Below are 19,791 nucleotides of genomic sequence, written 5' to 3'. Positions count from 1 at the left end.
CATGTAGAAATTTAGCTTGATCTTGAGACCCGGTGGCTCTGTTAGTTTCAGAGTTACCCGTACTCTGGATGGAATTTTGTGTCCAACGTATCCCAAGTTAATTTGTGTTGGGTTTCTGACCCTGCAGCGTGAGTCTATTGAGGACGGGCTGGATGAAGGCATGGTAACAGGGCCCTGATCGGATTCTCATCCTTTAGGAGACCCTGAACAGCCTGAGCACAGGGAGGAAGCCCGCACTGAGCCACTGAGAAGCCATTCTTTGCCAGCAAGGAAGATAGCGCACCCCGAGACCAGACTTGCAGGGACCTGACTGTGGGCTTCCACTTTCATTTCTGTCCCTGAGCCCACACTGAGGTGCCTTGTCACAGTGACCCAAGCCCACCGTGCATCCATGTCGAGCTGCAGACTGGGAGTCAGAACTGTCATTGGTCACTTTAGCTTCGAGTAGTCCTGTCTGGGCAAGTGCTTCTTCCATTCTGGACTAGGGTACAGTTTTAGAATCTGGTAGCACGGCTCCCAGTGCCCCGGTTCACAAATGGGACTCACAGATGAGATGCACTGCATATGGGTCGTTGTGCTTTGTGAGTGTGTGTGAGTGCATGTGTGTCTGCATCTGTGTCTGTGTGTGCCTGTGTGTGTGTGTGTGAACGTGAGTGTGTGTGTGTCTGTATCTGTGTCTGTGTATGCCTGTGTGTGTGAGTGCGTGTGTGTCTGCATCTGTGTCTGTGTATGCCTGTGTGTGTGTGAGTGCATGTGTGTCTGCATGTGTGTCTGTGTGTGTGTGTGGAGTGGAGTGCGTGTGTCTGTATCTGTGTCTGTGTATGCCTGTGTGTGTGAGTGCGTGTGTGTCTGCATCTGTGTCTGTGTATGCCTGTGTGTGTGTGTGAGTGTGAGTGCATGTGTGTCTGCATCTGTGTCTGTGTGTGCCTGTGTGTGTGTGAGTGTGAGTGCGTGTGTGTCTGCATCTGTGTCTGTGTATGCCTGTGTGTGTATCTGTGCCTCTGTGTGTATGTGTCTGCATCTGTGTCTGTGTATGCCTGTGTGTGTATTTGTGTGTGTCTACATTTGTGTGTGTGCATGTGTGTATTTGTGTGTATCTGTGTGTGTGTCTGTATCTGTGTCTGTGTATGCCTCTGTGTGTGTATGTGTGTGTGTGTGTGTGTGAACTGAACTGTATTTCTTTTTTAAATGTAGGCTGGACTGAAAATTAGGTTTATGGTTCTAATTCAGTGGTTTTCAACCTTCTTACCACTGTGACCTTTTAATACAGTTCCTCATGTTGTGGTGACCCCCAACCGTAGTTATTTTTGTTGCTACTTCAGAACTGTTGTTTTGCTCCTGTTATGGATTTTAATGTACATATCTGGTATGCAGGATGTCTTATTTGTGACCCCAGTGAAAGGGTTGTTGGACTCCTAAAGGGGTCATGACCCACAGGTTGAGAACTGTTGTTCTAATCTAAATAGATCCTTTTGTCTTTCTGAGACTATCCACGACAAGGAATTCTGTATTTCTTAATTTTTGCTTGCTTTTTATATTTTAAAAAAAGATTTATTCTTAATTATGTGCATATATGTGTGGGTGTGTGCGTGTGAGTGCAGGTGTCAGTAGAGAACAGAGACCTCAGTTCCCATGAAGCTGGAGTCACAAGGGGTTGTGAGCTCCTCCCCATGGGTGCTGGGACCCAAACTTGGGCCCTCTACAAGAGGAACGAGTGCTTTAAACTCCCAGGCCACCTCTCCAACCGCACCCCTCCCTCCTGTTTTCGGAGACAGGGTCTCGTGTAGGCTAGGCAGGCCGCAGATAGGAATTCACTGTGTGCCGAGGATGACTTTGAACTCGAACTCTTCCTGCCTCTACTCTTGAATGCTGGGGTTACCCATGTGCACCATCGTGCCTGGCTAGAAGGAGCAGTCAGCTGCAGGCCTGGAGAAGCCTTGTGTACAGTGCGTCTTGGAAGGGCGTGAGGATGGGAGTTTAGGTCTCTGTATGATGCAGGAAGCCCCGGGGCAGCATCCCAAAGAATGGACCCCATCCACAGACTAAGCTGTTACATACATTTGGCCCTCTCTACTAGAAAGCTCTTAACTGACATAAATCCAAGCCATTTAAATTCAGCAAGTGTTATCCTAATTCCAGGAAACTCTGTGTTTTGCATTTTTAATACTTTTTCCTAACTGTAACTGGAAACTTGCTTCAGTTGGTTCAGAGAATTAGACTTCTGTTGTTGTTTTTCTCAAATACTTAAAATTTAAAAAAAATTTTTGTGTGTGTGCATGTTAAGTGCCTGATAGCATGGCCACCTCTCCAGATGCACCCCTCCCTCCTGGTTTTGGAGACCCACAGAGGTCAGAGGAGGGTGTTAGATTCCCCAGGGCTAGAATAAAGGTGGTTGTGAGCCATCCAGCATTGGTGCGGAGACCGGAAACTGTGTCCTCTGTATGAGCCGTGGGTGGTCTTAGCCATTTAGCTGCGTTTACAGCTGTGCTTTTATTTTGAGACAGGCTCTCACTCTGTAGCCCAGGCTGCCCTTGAACTCTTGTTCCTCCTGCCTCAGTGCTGGGACAGAAACCCTTGTCTGTTTGCAAGTCACCCGTCAACGTTAGCTTTGCACAAATGAAGGCCAGCTAGAGGCTTTGAATGCAATGCCCTCGCCACAAAGTGAGTTCCCCGCCTCCTCCTCAGTGGCTTCTCTTTTCTCTTCATCCCAGCCATTATTCCACAGTGACTTTTGAGAAGCAATTTACTTAAGAGAATACAAATTGGATTATTCCCCATTATTGAATTGAAATTCTTAACGAGGCTTTCTGCTAATGAGATATTGTATGCACGTTAGGATGCCAAGGCTAGCTCGAGTCATTTAGCAGCGCAGAATTAGAAGCCATTGATTAAGGCTTTACTCAAGCAGAGTTTAGCAATAGAAGGCTCTCGACGCGTCCATTCTGCAGAGCCTCGAGAATACACACCAGAGAGAGAGAGCAACCACAGCGGGAGGAGTGGAGTCAGCTTGACCCGATGCTCTGCGGGCATCTGCAGCCACCTCCCTCCAGGAAAGCCCAGCTGACAATTGTAGGGAGTAGCTCCTTCCCTTTTCCAGAAATGTAGCCCAGGTTGCCTCTGACCGCCCCCCCCCCATTTTTTTTAAGGGCTTTGATTTTTGTTCTTTTACTTTGTGAGATTATAATGTAATTGACCTACCCCTTCCCTTTTTCCCCTCCATATACCCCTCCCTGCAGTCTTTCAAACTCGTGGCCTCTTTTTTTCATTAATAGTTACATGCCCATACATACATGATACAAATGTATCTATTCCTAAATAGAACCTCAGGCCCGGGATCTTCGCCTCCTAGGGTCTGAGACTCCAGGCCTGGGCCTCTCCGCCCAGTTCAGGAAGTATTTATTCCTTGTAGGGCCACAAGCACACTGAACACATGTGAAAGATTAACATGATAGGAAAACCAGGTTTATTAGCAATTTAAGACATGTTTCTCTCTCTCGTGCAAGGGTCACATGTAGCTCAGGCAGGCCTTGGACTTGCTATGTAGTCCAGGCTGACCCTGAACTTCTGATCGTCCTGATTCTAGTTCATGAGTGCTGGGGTTACCAGTGTGCACCACAGTGTCCAGTTTGTGCAGTGTTGGGAGCAGAACCCAAAGCTTCATCCTTGTTCAGAGAGCCCTCCAGCAGCAGATCCACGTTCTTGACCCTCTCACTGGAGGGGTGGGGAGGGGTGAGGAAGGGTGGGGGTGTTTGATCTTTTAAAAAGCACATTTTTATTTGTGTACGCTGAGAGGTGGTTGCCCATGTTGGTTGGAAGAGGGCCTGGAATATCCTGGAGCTGGAGTTAGGCATTTGGCTGTTTGGAGTTACAGGCACATAGGTTGCCCGGCGTGGAATGCTGGCCTTCTGGGAGAGCAGCTCGAGCTCTTGACTGATGAGCCACTCCCCAGTCCCAAACTAATGTGGTGCGTTTTACTCAGGGCTTCTGTTGCTGTGGTGAAACCCCATAACCAAAAGTCACTTGGGGAGGGAAGGGTTTACTTCAGCGTATGTTTGTAGTCAGTCCGTCCCTGAAGGAAGGCAGGGCAGGAACCTGGAGGCAGGAGCTGATGCAGAGGCCACGCAGGGTGCTGCTTACTGGCTTGCTCCCCATGGCGCACTCAGCCTGCTCTCTGACACCATCCAGACCACCAGGCCAGGGATGGCACCACCCCCGGTGAGCTGGGCCCTCCCCCATCAGTCGTCAATTAAGTAAATGTACCACAGGCCGGTCTGGTGGTGGCATTTTCTCCGTTGAGCTTTTCTCTTCCAAAATGACTGTAGATTGTGCCAAGTTGCCGTAAAACTAGCCAGTGCAGCTGGTGTGATCCAGATGGAACTGGAACTTCATCCCGTCTACACAGTTGCACTTCTGACCTGACAACTTTTCTTTGCAGTTTAAGATCGGCGGAGAGTGGTGGACGTGGATCGATTACAGCCGCTTCCAGGAGCTCGTCCTGCAGTACGAAGAGAGCGGAGGCTCAAAGACGTTCAGCTCGAAGGATTACATGGCCAGAACCCCACAGTGGGCCCTGTTTGGTGCCAGAGAAAGAGGCTTTGATCCCAAGGACACGAGATACCAGAGGAAGAACAAGACGAAGGACATTTCCGGTTGTTGAGCTTGTCTGAGCTAAGCATCTCCAAAGACAGAAGCGGCCTGGCCCCAGAAGGTCCTCGTTGCCATCGCTGCCCACAGGGCAAAGTTTCACAGCCGTATTTTACAGTCTGACACCAGCAGGCAGCCGTGCTGCCCACACAGCACCCATACACAGGGCTGGGGACTCCATGCTTCTTACCAGAACTCAGGCCCTTTAATGAGTCGACTTCTCAGACAGTGAGGGCGACAGTCACTTCTGGAGTTTTAATAGTTTTGGATTTTATTTTAGTAATTTTCCTAAGTGCTGTCCCCGAGTGTTCCACGGGGAATAAACATCTCTGCCTCTTCCTCCCGAGCTCCTGGCTTATTTCCCTACCTTCCTCTCTTCTCAGATCTGCTCTGCTTAGGTAGTGCAGGCTGGCATCCACTCATGGCAATGCTCCTGCCTCAGCCTGCTGAGAGCTGGGATTACCACCAGGCAGGCTCTCTGAGCTACTGGCTCTCTGTAGAGTGACCACTTAGTGTATTTAGCTTAGAGTGCCCTGCACTAAACCTCCCTACCCCTTCCAAGGTGTGAGCTCTGTTTAAAGTCACACCTCCGGGAAACGATTGTTCAGTTTTCAAAGGTAAGTGTGTGTGTGTGTGTGTGTGTGTGTGTGTGTGTGTGTGTGTGTGTGTGTGTGCGTGTGTGCACATAAGTGCTTGGTCCATGGAGGCCAGAGAAGGGCGTCAGATCCCCTGGATCTGGAGTTACAGTGGTTTTGAGCTGGCCAACATGGGTGCTGGAAACTAAACTCCGGTTCTCAGGAAGAGCAGCAGCGATTAACTGCTGAGCCATCTCTCCAGCCCCAAATGTTTTATTTATTTTTCCAATATTTTAAGATATTATATCAATCCTTTAAAGCTTTGCACATTTAGAACTTCTGTGGGAATTGATGGAGACCTCAAACTGGCCTGGGTTTCCTTCTGTCCGAGCCAGGTTACCATGGCAGGTCGGAGTCCAAGTCCTGTCCGGAAGAGATGCTGCTGTCCAGTGTGTTATCATCGGTCCAGCAAACATGCAGGGAACAGGGTTTCTACACACACACACACACACACACACACACACACACACAGACTCTCACACACAGACACACACACACACAGAGACACACACACACTCACACACACACACACTCACACACACACCACACACATACACACTCACACTCTCACACTCTCATACACACACACACACACACATACACACACACATACACACACACACACCACACTCTCTCTCACACACAGACACACACACACTCATACAGTCACATACATACTCAATATATTCACACATTCACACACTCACACACTCATTCACACACACACACACACACAGACACACACACTCCACACACACAGACACACACACACATTCACACACACTCACCACACACACACACACACACACACACACACACACACACACACTCCACACACCCCTGCCTCTGTCTCCTCTCCTCTCCCTGTCTCTCTGTCTCCTCACTGCTGTGCACTCTGACCTTTAAGGCTCACGTTTTCTGTTCTGTTCTTTTTCCCCCTCTCATTTCTTGAGACAGGGTCTTGTGTATCCCAGACTGGTCCCAAATTCACTTTGTAGCCGAGGATGGCTTTGAACATCTGACTCACCTGCCTCTGACTCCTGATGGCTGGAATTACAAGTGTGCATCGCTGTGCCTGGCTTCAAGGATTTTTTTTTTTTTTTTTTTAGTCAGAAACATCTTAGTTTTATTTTCTCAAGTAATTGAAGTTATTTTAAAATTCTTTTATCTAAAACTTAATAATCTTTCCTAAAGACCCAGGGCACAGTTACTCTTTTATGTCCTCAGATTAAAGATACTTCTGTTCTTTTGAGTTTTAAATCCTGTCAGACTCTTCCTCCTCAGGAGCCCAGGGCCAGCTGGCCTGGGTTTGTGCGTGACAAACGAGAAAGCCGGTCTTGAGGTGGACGGTGAGGACTGAAACCACAGTTTGCCTCTGACCTCACTCTTGCTCTGTGTCACAAGCACACCTTTAGACATGGACACTTGCACACACTCAAAGATTTTTTAAAAAAGCAGGGTGTATTGGGAAGGTAGCTCAGTGAGCGTTTACTGCTCTTGCAGAAGACCTGGGTTCAGTTTCTAAAACCTGTATTAGGTAACTCATGACCACCTGTCACTCTAGCTCTTGGGGACATGGCGCCATCTTCTGGCCCCTGGAAGTTCTGCATGCATGTGGTGAACATAAACTCAGGCAGACACACATAGATAAATCTTTTATTAGGGGCAAAGATGGTTCAGCTATTTAAGGGGACGTCCCCAAGTTTGATGACCCGAGACTGATCCTCTAGGTGGCAGAAGAAGACGACTGACTCCTGCAAGCTGTCCTCTGGGCATGTTCTTCCTGTGCAATGCTCGGTCACACAACCACACGTGTGGGTGCGCGCACACACACAACCACACACATGCACAAACGCACAAAGTGATAAATACAGAATTCAAAAGTCTAAATTACGAACTGAAGGAAATAAAATCGATCACGTGTTCAGAGGCAGATATAATTGACCTTGCTGGGGGCTTGCATTTAGGTTGCTCCGAGCGATCTGTCCCACCATGGAACAGGTGCGTTTTTATAGTCACAGGACAAAAGTGACGCCATAGGTCAGTGCATTCAAGGTGACGCTGGAAGGGACAGCAGCTTAGACTGACAGCAGAGTGGGCGTGTCTTCCCAGATCTTCCCACTGTGCTCTGTGTTCGGTTTGGGGCAAGGCAGGCATGCCCTAACCTGGATATGTTTTGAGGTTTTCTATCAGGGGAATGTTAGGTAAGAGATGGAAGTTAAGGTCATTGGCTATTAAGGGGCTGGAGAGAGCACAAGAGGATTTTCAGTGTGTGAAAACTGTGTGTGTGCGTGTGTGTGTGTGTGTGTGTGATCTATGTGCTAGCTTCCAGACAGCATCAGTTCGCTAATGCATACTATTTGCTGTGTGATTGTGTGTGTGTGTTGTATACACACGGGCATGCAGGTGTGCTCACCCATGCACAAGCACAGAATCCAGAAGAGATCTGCTCTGTTACTTTCAACATTATTCCCTTGAGATGTTGTCCCTTACTGAACCCAGAGCAGGGCTGGTGTCCGGCAAGCCCCAGTGACTCCTTATCTCCACTCCCATCCCCAGCAGCGGGGGTTACAGGCACATGTGTCCACTCTCAGCTTTTTACCTGGCTTCTGGTATTCAAACTTACGTCCCCATGCCATGTAACAAGTACTCTTCCCCACCGAGCCACCTCGGAGGATGCCCCTCATCTGTGGCAGTCTTCGTGCCTCTGCCCCCGAGGGCTGCGATTTCTGGTATGAGCTACCGTACTTCGAATTCACTCAGGCTTAAACCCCGTTAGTCACACAGAGACACAGACACCTTTACACACTCACAGAGACTTTAAAAAAGTGTAGGCTGTATTGGAAAGATAGCTCAGTGGTTTTGAGTGTCTGGGTTCAGTCTTCTGCTCACCTCCCCCCCCCCATAAAGGTAACCTTAATAATAAAATAGGGCTAGAGAGATGGCTCAGTGACCAAGAGTCTGTGATGGTCTTGGAGGGAACCCAAGTTCAGTTCCCAGCACCCACGCAGGCCACTTACGACTGCCTGTAACTCCACCTCCAGGGAACCTCTGTAGGAACATGTGTGTGTGCGTGCACACACACACACACACACACACACACACACACACACGGGGCGGGGAAGAGGGGGAGAGAGAGAGAGAGAGAGCGAGAGAGAGAGAGAGAGAGAGAGAGAGAGAGAGTTTTAAAAATGTTAAGAGAATGGTGAGAAGGAAAATCCCAAACATTCTTCAGTTCAGAATACTATATATCCAAGGGTCCATTATAGAAAGTGCTGGAGAACTAAGTTTCTTTCCCTTCACCTTCTTCCCTTCCTCCCTTCCTCCCCAGCTCCCTTTTGTTGTTGAAGCAAAGCTGTAGTCTGTTAAGAACAGGTTTGGGGTGGAGACGCCTCCTTTGGTACGGTGCCAAGCAGGAGGACCTGAGTTTGAATCCTTAGCACTCTGCTCTCCCTTCCTTCTTGTTAAGTAGCCCAGGCTACCCTCCAACTCCCCACATAGCCTAGACATTGATTTCTTGAAAGAACAGCATACTCTGTGTGTGTGTGTGTGTGTGTGTGTGTGTGTGTGTGTGTGTGTGTGTGCCTCATAGTCATCCCAACACATTTGTACCAAACGCTGACTTTGTTCTAACTCTACTGGGGATCTTTGTTAGCTCTGTAACATGAAAGGACAATCCTCACACTCCTGATGATGGCATTTATGGGAGACAGACTCCCAGAGGTGAATAGTGAACGCCAGACAGTGCCCGATGAGTTCTCCCACGGAGGCAGGGTCAGTGGGTACCCGGAGACACCTCCTGGTAGGAGGCAGGGCAGCCCCTGGAAATCCTGTGTGCCGTGATAGAGCTGTAATCTAATCGAAGAATCCTGATTCTAGAAAAGGAGGGAAGAATGTGTGAGGGAAGGGCTCGGGTCCACCATGTAACCTAGAGCTGGATGATGTGGAATATGCAGGAAAGGGGGCTGGGGAGATGGTTCAGTGGGTAAGAGAGCTGGCCTTAATTGGACCCGAGTTCAATTCCCAACACCCACATAAAAGGTTGGGCGTGGTTGTTCAACCTCGATGCTGTGGGAGGCCGAGACCAGAGGCTAGCCGGAGCCTGATGGCTGCCCGCCTCGCCATGTCTGTTACTATTCTATTGTTCTGATAAAACACTGTGACCAAGGCACCTGAGAGAGGGAAGGGCTTCTTTGGCCTTATGGTCATGGTGGCGAAGCAGGCCTGGCAACTGGAGCCCCACATAGAGTGAACTGGAACCGGCCTAAGTCTTTTCATCTCAAAGTGTGTCCTCAGCAACAGATTCCCTCCAGCGAGGCTACACCACTTAGACCTCAAATGGCACAAGGCATAGACATACATGCAGGCAAAACACCATGAACGTAAAAACATAAAGCTTAAATAAACAAACACCTTCCCAGACAGCTATCCCGGCTGGGAATGTTTGAATGAAGAGAGGAACAGGGTCTCAGGGGATACGCCAGGGAGCGATAGAGGACACCCAGAGTCTTCGTTTGGCTTCTGCACACGTGAATGTGGGTGCCTCACACACATGCACACTGGGGGTGGGGGGGAAGAAGGGGAGGAGAAGAGGGAAGGGAGGGGTGGGGGCAGCCCAGCCTAGAGAGTCTAATGTTTGATTCAGGGAGATGGAGGCCAGGCCTGGGCCCTAGGAACAATTATGCAAAAGAACAATTGATCTGATTTGCATTTTAATGAGATCATTGGAGCTGCAGGTTTTACAATGGCTTGGAGGGGCCAAGAGGAAAAGACCATGTGCCCGTGTGTGTGTGTGTGTGTGTGTGTGTGTGTGTGTGTGTGTGTGTGTGTGTGTGTGTGTGTAGTGTGACGTTTGCACACGTGGGTTGTATAGCTGTGGGTAAATTCAGTAGAGCTATCCATGAGGTAATTCTTAATGGATACGCCTGCAGACTGGTCAGATTGGGGTGGGGGAGTTCAAAGGTCAGTACGGGCCCACCATGCCCTGGCCTGGGCATAGAATAGATGGTGGTAGCACATCGAAGGCTCTCCAGGGTGAAGGTCCAGAGGACCCCTCAGAGTGGTCTGGGGAGAGAGTCTCTAGGGAGACGGAAATGTATCAATCATGGTGGGAGTCACCATTGGAACCTAGGGAAGGGATTCAGCAGTTAAGAGCCCCAACTGTTTTGGAAAGGGCCCACTTCTGCTAGCTCACAGTCACCTCCAACTCAAGCTCTAGAGAACCCGGGGCCCTGTTCTCAACTCCATGAGCAACTGCACTCAGACACACAAACACATAATATAAATAAATATTTTTTTTTTCTTTTTTCCGGGGCTGGGGATCGAACCCAGGACCTTGCGCTTCCTAGGCAAGCGCTCTACCACTGAGCCAAATCCCCAACCCCAACACATAATATAAATAAATATTAAGACACAAAAAAGGAAGGTTGACGTCCCCCAAGCAGAGTGTGAGAGCATTGATACCAGGCCCTGATGAGGAGCAGAGCAGTGTAGGAATTGGGGTTATAGGAAATGAGGACAGACAGACACACCCTGTAGCCGCTGAAGCTCAGCAAGGAGGGTGTCTGTCTATGTGAAGTACCACAAGGACACTCGTGTGTGAGCATATGGAGACTAGGGGACAACCTCAGCCACTGTTTCTTAAGTGCTTTTTCACTGAGCCACACTCACAACCCTCAGCTGGAGAATTCCAGACAGCTACTCTACACTGAGCCACACCCTCAGCCCCTCACTGGGGGATTCTAGGCAGGGGCTCTACCACTGAGCCACGCCCCCAGCCCCTCACTGGGGGATTCTAGGCAGGGGCTCTACCACTGAGCCACAGCCCCAGCCCCTCACTGGGGGATTCTAGGCAGGTGCTCTACCACTGAGCCACGCCCCCAGCCCCTCCCTGGGGGATTCTAGGCAGGGGCTCTACCACTGAGCCACGCCCCCAGCCCCTCACTGGGGGATTCTAGGCAGGTGCTCTACCACTGAGCCACGCCCCCAGCCCCTCACTGGGGGATTCTAGGCAAGTGTTCTCTTACAGACCAGCTCTCTTGGGATCCCTTTCTCAGCTTAACCCAGTAACTGAACCCTATTTCCCACTTCTCAGTCTTTTGTCCTGGGGGGAGAGGATGCAGGTGACATTCTGTTCTTGTCACTGGCCTGTCTGGGTCTGTCTGTGGCTAATGCAGAGTATAGGCCATTAGACGGAGTCCTTCGTGGCTCTTTTTTAAAAAGCCTATTATTTTAATTTCCAAACCTTTTAGGGGAGGTAGAACAGCAGCTACAACCTCACGCTCTGTCTGCCTTCTCATTATGACAATTTATGACTCAGAGTCACAAACTGACCATTCCTTTGGCCACCACATCCTGTCCCACTCTGCTCCATGTCCCCTCCAAAAGACTCAGTCCGTTGTTCCCAGGGGACAGGAAATGCTGATGTAATGGCTTCTATTACTGATAGTGCCTTGGTAGTTGGGGTGCCAAGGTTGTCTGCAGGCCTGGGGAGGGAAATGAAGAGAAGAGTTGAACCTTCTTTAAAGCAACTCCACATCGCAGTGTGCTCATTTCTGTGGGCTCTGTTTACCTGAGCTAATGTGTTTATTTAATTTGACAGGAAAATCAGGATATATCTTTCCTATTACCACATCATTCAAACACATCTAGACGTAAAATAAAGGATGTGTTTACAGCTCTTAAACACTGTATCTCATTGAAGAACCACTTTCTCAATCTAATGGCATCCCAACAGCCAGACTGTGAGCTCTGGTGTGGTGAGGAGGGTGTGGATATCCTAGTAACCAACAGCTGGGGACCGAGGCAAATGTCTGCTTCTCCATGGTCACCGGTTCCATCACCACCCTCCACGAAAAAAAAATTTCAGATTCTCCATGAGCCCTGACATCATGTCTCACATACTTAGATGGCTTCCATAGTAACTGGAAATGTCTCTCTTAACTAAAGGAAACTCATTTGACTTTGTATTTTGGGGTCCTGGGGTCAGAACCCAGAGCCTTGTGCAGTAGACATAACATGGTGTTGCAGTCTGTTGCTTTAAAATATTTGCCTGCTGCATGAGTCAGCGTCCTGTTACTATAACAAATACCCAGATACAAATAGTTTATAAAGAGGAAAGGTTCATTTGGACTCACAGTTTTGGAGGTCTCAGTCCACGATCATTTAACTGTAGCCCTATGTGTGTAGGGCCATGATGAAGCAGAACATTATGGCAGAAGGGCAGCATATAGCAAAACCAGACCTCAGTGTTGAGCCAGGCAGCAAAGAAAGAAAGAGGAGGAAATGGGGTGCCATTACCCCCTGTAAGACTACAATCTCCAATGACTTTTCTTTAGTTCAGTGGTTCTCAACCTTCCTAGTGATGTGTTCATTGTGTTGTGGTGACCTCAATCATAAAATTATTTTTTATTGCTATGTCATTACTGTAATCTTGCTACTGTTATGAATCATGATGTAAATATGTTTTCTTATGGTCTTAGGTGACCCCTGTGAAAGGATTATTTGCACCCCTGAAAGGGGTCATGACCCACAGGTTGATCACTGCTCTAGGTCCCATCTCTTTAAGTTTCTACCACTTTCCAATAGTGCCATGTTAAAGATTACACTTAGGGGCCACATTAATATTTTTGTACTATTGTGAATGAAACACAGAAACAAACGAAGGCTCATGGTTCCAAGGATATCAGTCCATCAATGGCAGGGAAGTCATGTCAAAGCAACTCGACTTACAGTGGTAGAAGCACGTGGTAGGAACTGTTCACGTCACGATGGACCAGGAAGGAGAGAGAGTTGGGAACCAGGGACTTCATATAACTTTCCGAGATGCCTTCTCTCCCAGCCCAGTGATCTCCCTTCCCCCAGTTGGGCTCACTTCTTGAAGGATTCCCTGCCTCTTGAAACAGCACCACCTGCTGGTGAACAAATGGCTAAACTCTGATCCTGTGGGGGATATTCCACTTTCAAACCATAATGGAGGACATGAGGATCTGTAATGTCTCTCTCTTCATTCCCAGAGCGAAGTCCTTGAGTCAGGGATAGCATATTCATCAGCTTCTCTTGGAGTCAGTCTTAGGCTGGGCCTCGTGCAGACGCATGAAACGCTGTGAGCAGAAGGATGAATGTAGGGATCACGTCTTTGGCAGGCTCACAAAGTAACAGATCCCTAGCTGTCTTAATTAGCTTCCTTTTCTTCCCGTTCAGTCAGTTATCAGAGCCCTGATATCTGAGCACTTGGTAACAGATTCATTTATTAAAAAAAAAAACCATTCCTCTATAAAAAAATTTAAGTCAGAGATAACTTGCCATGTCGATTACTAATGGCTCTTACCAAAAATGCCTTGGTATATCTTGGTTTTGAGAGGCTCTAAATGGTTTTCTGAGTTTGATCAGGACCAATTTATTATTTTTTTTTAAGACGTACTAATTTTGCAGTGAGAAGCATTTCTGAGTGAGTCAGAAGACTCTATCACCACTTTCTTCCAGTCAATTCAAAATATTTCAGTGTTTTTGATATTTTTCTTTTGACATGTGGGTTTAGTGAATCATGTCTCCTTATTCCTGTGTGTGTGTGTGTGTGTGTGTGTGTGTGTGTGTGTGTGTTTCTACAGGGACATGTTCTCATGTATATGAGTGCTCCTGGAAGTCTAGAAGACAACCTTGAGTGTCATTTACCTTGGATGTCATTTGTTAGGCTTTATCTAACACACACACAAAACATGCATGTGCACATGCATGCATGCACCCACATGCAAATGCACACATACTATTTACACAAACACTTTTAACTACTGAGCCATGACTTTAGATGCCTCTAAGACTGCCCTTTAATGTACCCATGAGACCTAGCATTTTATTCCTGAGACCAAATCCACGGAGAGGGGACTTACTGGAGGACAGGTTCGTGTTAGCGCATGTTTTCAGAGGTCAGTACACAGTCCTTGGCCGTGGTTTTGCTGAGACCCCTGTGAGCTGGAACTTCACGGCACTAGGAATGTTTGGAAGGCTCTTTGCCTCCTAGTAGCAAGGAAGCATGGTAGGGTAGAGTCATCAGAGGAAGGAGCTATGGCAGGATAGAACCTCTTTGACGGGCTGGGCTTGTGGGAATGTAGAGCATCATGGTGGACCAGAGTGCTGTGACTCCCTACCATTGGGGATCATCAACCGATAGTCGGTCCATGAGGGCAAAGGGAGCAGAGACAAGAAAGGGGGTTTGGAAGCCCTGTGAGTACTTACGGTGAATGACCATACTGCAGCTGCAGACCAACTTTACTTCCGGTGATTCTAGGCTTGTATTTGGGGGACTGGAGGTAAGGACATCCAGGATGGGCAAAGGTCATTGGCTGAGGCCTGAGGGCACTGAAATGCCTCATTAGCATGGGGAAGCATTTCAGGAATCTGAGGTGATAGCTGAATGGGTTCTTAATGGGAGAAAGTTGAACCTGTAATCTTAACCAAGTTTGTGACACATACAGGTGTGTGTGTGTGTGTGTGTGTGTGTGTGTGTGTGTGTGTGTGTGTGTGTGTGTGTGTGTATGCATGTGACTTTTGAACCCTCCAGGCAAGATCAGGGAAGCCTTGTCAATGAAGGAAGTCCTCCATTATGTACTGAGCCCAGAAGGTTATCAGGGCCATGGTAGACTTCAGCCTTCATTAGCAGGGTAACAGGTGCATCAAAGATGCCTCTAAGCAGCCAGGAAGTGGACTGGCAGCAAGATATGCTGGTCAAAGTCACACACCCAGTAACCCACTCCCCCAAGTAGCTTCCCCCTCTACAGTCCCAATTCTCCAGTCAGCTATTAAAAACTACTACGTCTTGTTGGGTGACAGTGCACACCTTTAATTCTAGCACTTGGGAGGCAGAGGCAGAGGCAGAGGCAGAGGCAGAGGCAGAGGCAGAGGCAGAGGCAGAGGCAGAGGCAGAGGCAGAGGCAGAGGCAGAGGCAGAGGCAGAGGCAGAGGCAGAGGCAGATGGCTCTCCCTGAGTTCAAGGCCAGCCTGGTTTACAGCACAAGATCCAGGACAGTCAAGGCTTTACAGAGAAACATTGTTCCCCCAAACAACAATAACAAAATTATATATATGTATATATACACACACACATATATACATATATATACATATGTATATAATTTTATTTGTATGCACATGTGTGAGTGTGTGCGCACGTGTGTGTGCAAGTGTGTGTGTGTGTGTGTGTGTTCCACCTTGAAGCAGGTTCTCCTGCTGTTCACCACTATGTGCACCAGGATGGCTCTCCTATGAGCTTCTGCAGAGTCTCCTGTCTCTGCCTCCCACGTCTCCACAGGGCATTGGGGTTATAGGTGCCTGGCTACTGGGTTCTGGGGATCTGAATTCAGTTCATTAGATTTGCATAAGGCAGGTGCTTTCGCCACTGAGCCATCTTCCCGGCTCTGTTTTTGGCTTTTGAGATAAGGTCTCAAGAGATCCAAGTTGACCTTGAACTCCCTCTGGAGTCAAGGGTGATCTTGAGCCTTTAATCCTCCTTCCCACCTCTCCCAAGCGCGAAGATCATAGTGCATCCCTAAGTCCGGGTGGATGTGGTGCTAAGACGGAACCCAGGGCCTCGTGCCTGCTGGTGAACGACATCTTTGGCACAGAAACTGACTTTACATGGTGTGCATACATGAGTGTGTGTGGGCTCTCCTCCCGCCTTTACACGTGTTCCCAACTCAGGTTGGGTTTACCTTGCTTGTGTTTTGCACCCTGGGCCATCTCACTAGCTCTATATGGACGCTGAGCTCCAAACTCCAGTGATCATGACTGCACTCCTGTCCATTGAGCCATCTCTCCAGTCCCCCGAAGACTGACTTTCAATGTCCCCCAGAACACCGAAGACCCTCACTTACCTCTCATTTGCAGAGTCTCCTGCTTCGTCTTTCTGCCGGTGTCTTTTGGGGACCATTTCCATGTGGGGGTAAGCATCATCCTCTCTTCACTTTTTCCATGACCTTAACCCTGTGGGGCTGCCTCCAGCCCTCCAGTCGCCAGGACTGGCCACCCCAACAGAATGCGAACAATGCTACCTTTGGAAATATTGGTCTAAGTAGAATCCGGACCTGGGGACTTTTGATGCAGTTGGAGGTCACGGTCCTACAGTGAGAAGAGTAAATTTGTTAAAATTGGACAAATTGAAAGATTCCTGACTCCCAGTCTCTTGCTTCTATTTGATATTTAGAAGAGCTCACAGCAGGCGATATAATTATATACAACTATGGTTAAGTACAGGAAGCAAGCAAGTGAGTAAGAGACAATTACGGGCCCCAAGGTGAAGAAAATGAGCGGCATTCCTATAACACCAAGCACTCACGATTTATACTGACATGGGTACCAAATAAAGGCTGCTTCAGCCAAAAAATGATGACGTAGGAGAAAGAGGGAAAGAGTGTGAGAGCTAAATTGTCATTTGATTCACTGATTGGTCAATAGCTAATATCAGAGACGTCAAGCATGTGGCTGGGCGGTGGTGGCCCACGCCTTTAGTTTCAATGCTTGGGAAGCAGAGGCAGGGGGATCAGGAGCTCCAGGCTATCCTTGGCTACATAGGGAATTCGAGGCCATCCTGAGCTGCGTGAAACCCTTTCTCAAGAATAAGTATGAAATCGTATAATGTGGACAGTCTAAGCGCATAGCTAGAAAGCTGGTGGAATAGGGGTATTTGATTTTAACATTTCTAATATTTTAAAAACTTTTATTATCGCCGTTTGTGTGCGTGAGTGAATGGGTGCTTATGTAGCGGTGCATGTGTGGAGGACAGAGGACATCCCTTGGGAGCCAGTTCTCTCCTTCCATGATGAGGAGAATCTCGCTCGCTTCTGCCATGCAGCTACTCCAAGCTAATGGACCTGTTGCGTTAAATAATAAAAAAGAAGCACCATCCCACACTAGCGCCCCCTACTGTCTGGCCCCGGCGGTGGTCTCGCCGCCTCTATGGCTAGCCCCACGCTGCGGATCATGGTTAGCTGTCACAAATCCCTGTAACCCAGTAAAATAAAAACTCTAGAGGCTAGTAATTTATCAGTCAGATTTATATCAGTAAATTCTCACCCCACAAAACGTCCGAACAAAGAACTCAGAGACAATTGATAGTGATATAAGCGGCCCACTTAGATTGGACAAATTGTCCTGTAATAATCCATCCCTTATATGATATCCGGAGCTATCTGTGGCTATTTAAAGCCACACGAATCTGGGTCGTCCTTTTCTTCCTTCATCTTCCTTCCTTCTCCTTCTCTCCTATCTCCCCCGCCTCTCAAAAACTCTCAGCCCGCCCTCCTTTTCTACTGTCCAATCACAGACGACCCATTGGGTCTCTCCCATCTCCACCCCCCATTCACCATCCAGGGCCGGTTTACAGAAGCCCACTGCTGTGTCTGGGTTTTTACGGCTTCTTATGTCGAGTTCCCGGGATGGAACTCAGGCCGGCAGGGGTTTGTGGCAAGTCCCTTTACCTGTTGAGCCATCTCACTGCCAGCCCTTTCATTTTTCCCTTCTATTTAAATTAGATTTTTCATACAGTTCTCTCCTAACGCCTCCCAGATTCTCTCCCCATCCCTTCCATCCAGATCCACACCCTCTCTTTTATTCTCTCAAATGAACAGGCTGGTTTTGTGGGACTCCTAACGGAAGGAGTGCTGTTTTTTTTTGTTTGTTTGTGTGTTTTTTTGTTTTTTTTTTTTTTTTTTTTGAGCTGGGGACCCAACCCAGGGCCTTCGGCTAGGCAAGCGCTCTACCACTGAGCTAAATCCCCCAACCCCGTTGTTTTTTTTGCTGCTGCTGTCTGTTTGGGAACTCTTGTCTTCCTACTGGGTTGCTTCATCCAGCCTCAATATAAGGGGAAGTTTTGTTTTGTTTTGTTTTGTTTTGTTTTGTTTTGTTTTGTTTTGTTTTTTTTTTTGAGACAGGGTTTCTCTGTGTAGCCCCTGTTGTCCTGGGATTTGCTCTGTAGACCAGGCTGGCCTCGAACTCAGAGATCCATCTGCCTCTGCCTGTGGGGTGATGTGATTAAAGGTGTGCCCCGCCACTGCCCCTCGCGGTGCCTAATCTTACTGCAACCTGGTATATCTGCCCTGTTTGGTTGATATCCCTAGGAGGCCTGCCCTTTTCTGCAGGGAAATGGAGGAGCTGGTAGGAAGGGAGGAGATTGGGGGTATGTGGGGGACTGGGAGGAAATGAGGGAGGGGATATCATAAATAAAATAAAATGAGATAAAGCAAAAACAAACTGACTAGGACAATGGAAAAGAGCCAAAGAAGAAGAAGAAAAGAAGAAGAAGAAGAAGAAGAAGAAGAAGAGAGAGAGAGAGAGAGAGAGAGAGAGAGAGAGAGAGAGAGAGAGAGAGAGAGAGAGAGAGAGAGAGAGCCCAGATAAAGGATTATGAGACGAAGACTCTCCAAAGACGCCGGGTCTGCGTTGGCCGTCTACTACTGGGCGCGGGGTGTGCCGGGAGGAGTGACTGCATCCCCGCGAGGCTCCATGGGAGAACACTGATTTATCTTTTTGGGTGGTTATCATGTGAAGACAGCGTCTGGTTAGGGATGGGGGATTGTATGCCCTTCTCCTCTCTGCACCGGGACTCCATCTGGAGCAGACCTGTGCCGGCCCTGTGCATGCCACTACGGCCTCTGTGACTTCCTGTGTGCGTTGGTTTTGTTGTGTTTGGAAGGCTTTGGGTCCTCGGTGTCCTCCATCCTCTCTGCCTCTTAAAAATCTTTCCTTTCCCTCTTCCACAGCGTTCCCTGAAGCCTTGGGGGAGAGATTTGGACTGCCACCGTACTTTGATTTTAAATTAAAAAATGAATAATTGTCAGTAGAGTCCTGATAATCTATCTGATTCATGGGCTTATATATGTGTCTAATATACGTATATGTGCATAGTAGAGCTGGAGAGTCTGAAACTGTCTGACAGATGCATTGTCTGGGGCTGAGGCTCAGTTCCGAGAGCCCTTGCCTGGCATATACAAGGTCCTGGGTTCCACCCCGGACACCACAGAAGTAAGAAGCAAATGAATTGATCCGTGTTCAGTTATCTAAGAGATCACACTCTGTGCATCACATTATTTAAAACCTGTTCATTTGTTTCGTATTTTGTGTGTATATGAGTAATGGCACGATGTACCCATGGGAACCAGTTCTCTCCTTCCACCCTGTGGGTCTTGAGGATCAAGTTCAAGTTGTCCAGGGCCTTCCCCCACTGAGCCATCTTCCTGGAACGAGGATTCCAGGTTTCTGTCCTGAGATTTTCTGAAGACTCTGAACCCCATCATGTCTGTCTCATTGGATGTAAATGAAAAGGCACCCAGGACATCAAAGGGGATGTAAGATTCACTTAAAAAAATACATGCACGGGCCACCAACTAGGAAGCATATATCAACTGATATGAGGCTCCCCAACACATATACAGCAGAGGATTCAGTCAGAGAAGATGCACCTAACCCTTAAGAGACTGGAGGCCCCAGGGAGTGGGGAGGTCTGGTGGGGTGGGAAGTGAGG

General features: G+C 48.3%; 1 protein-coding gene across 1 annotated transcript in view; it reads left to right on the top strand.

Moving 5' to 3' along the window:
* Positions 1-4,987, top strand: part of LOC116885544 (S-adenosyl-L-methionine-dependent tRNA 4-demethylwyosine synthase TYW1) — an 83,442-nt gene extending 78,455 nt beyond the window's left edge. The window contains exon 16 of the mRNA XM_032886838.1: positions 4,436-4,987. Within this exon, the coding sequence (XP_032742729.1) occupies positions 4,436-4,657 (222 nt within the window). The 3' untranslated portion in view covers positions 4,658-4,987. The remainder of the gene's footprint in view (positions 1-4,435) is intronic.
* The last annotated feature ends 14,804 nt before the right edge of the window (positions 4,988-19,791 follow it).

This window comes from Rattus rattus, chromosome 16 (assembly GCF_011064425.1).
Source record: "Rattus rattus isolate New Zealand chromosome 16, Rrattus_CSIRO_v1, whole genome shotgun sequence".
Lineage (NCBI taxonomy): Eukaryota > Metazoa > Chordata > Mammalia > Rodentia > Muridae > Rattus > Rattus rattus.
Note: the sequence above shows the minus strand (reverse complement) of the source record. Positions and strands in the feature narration are given on the sequence as shown.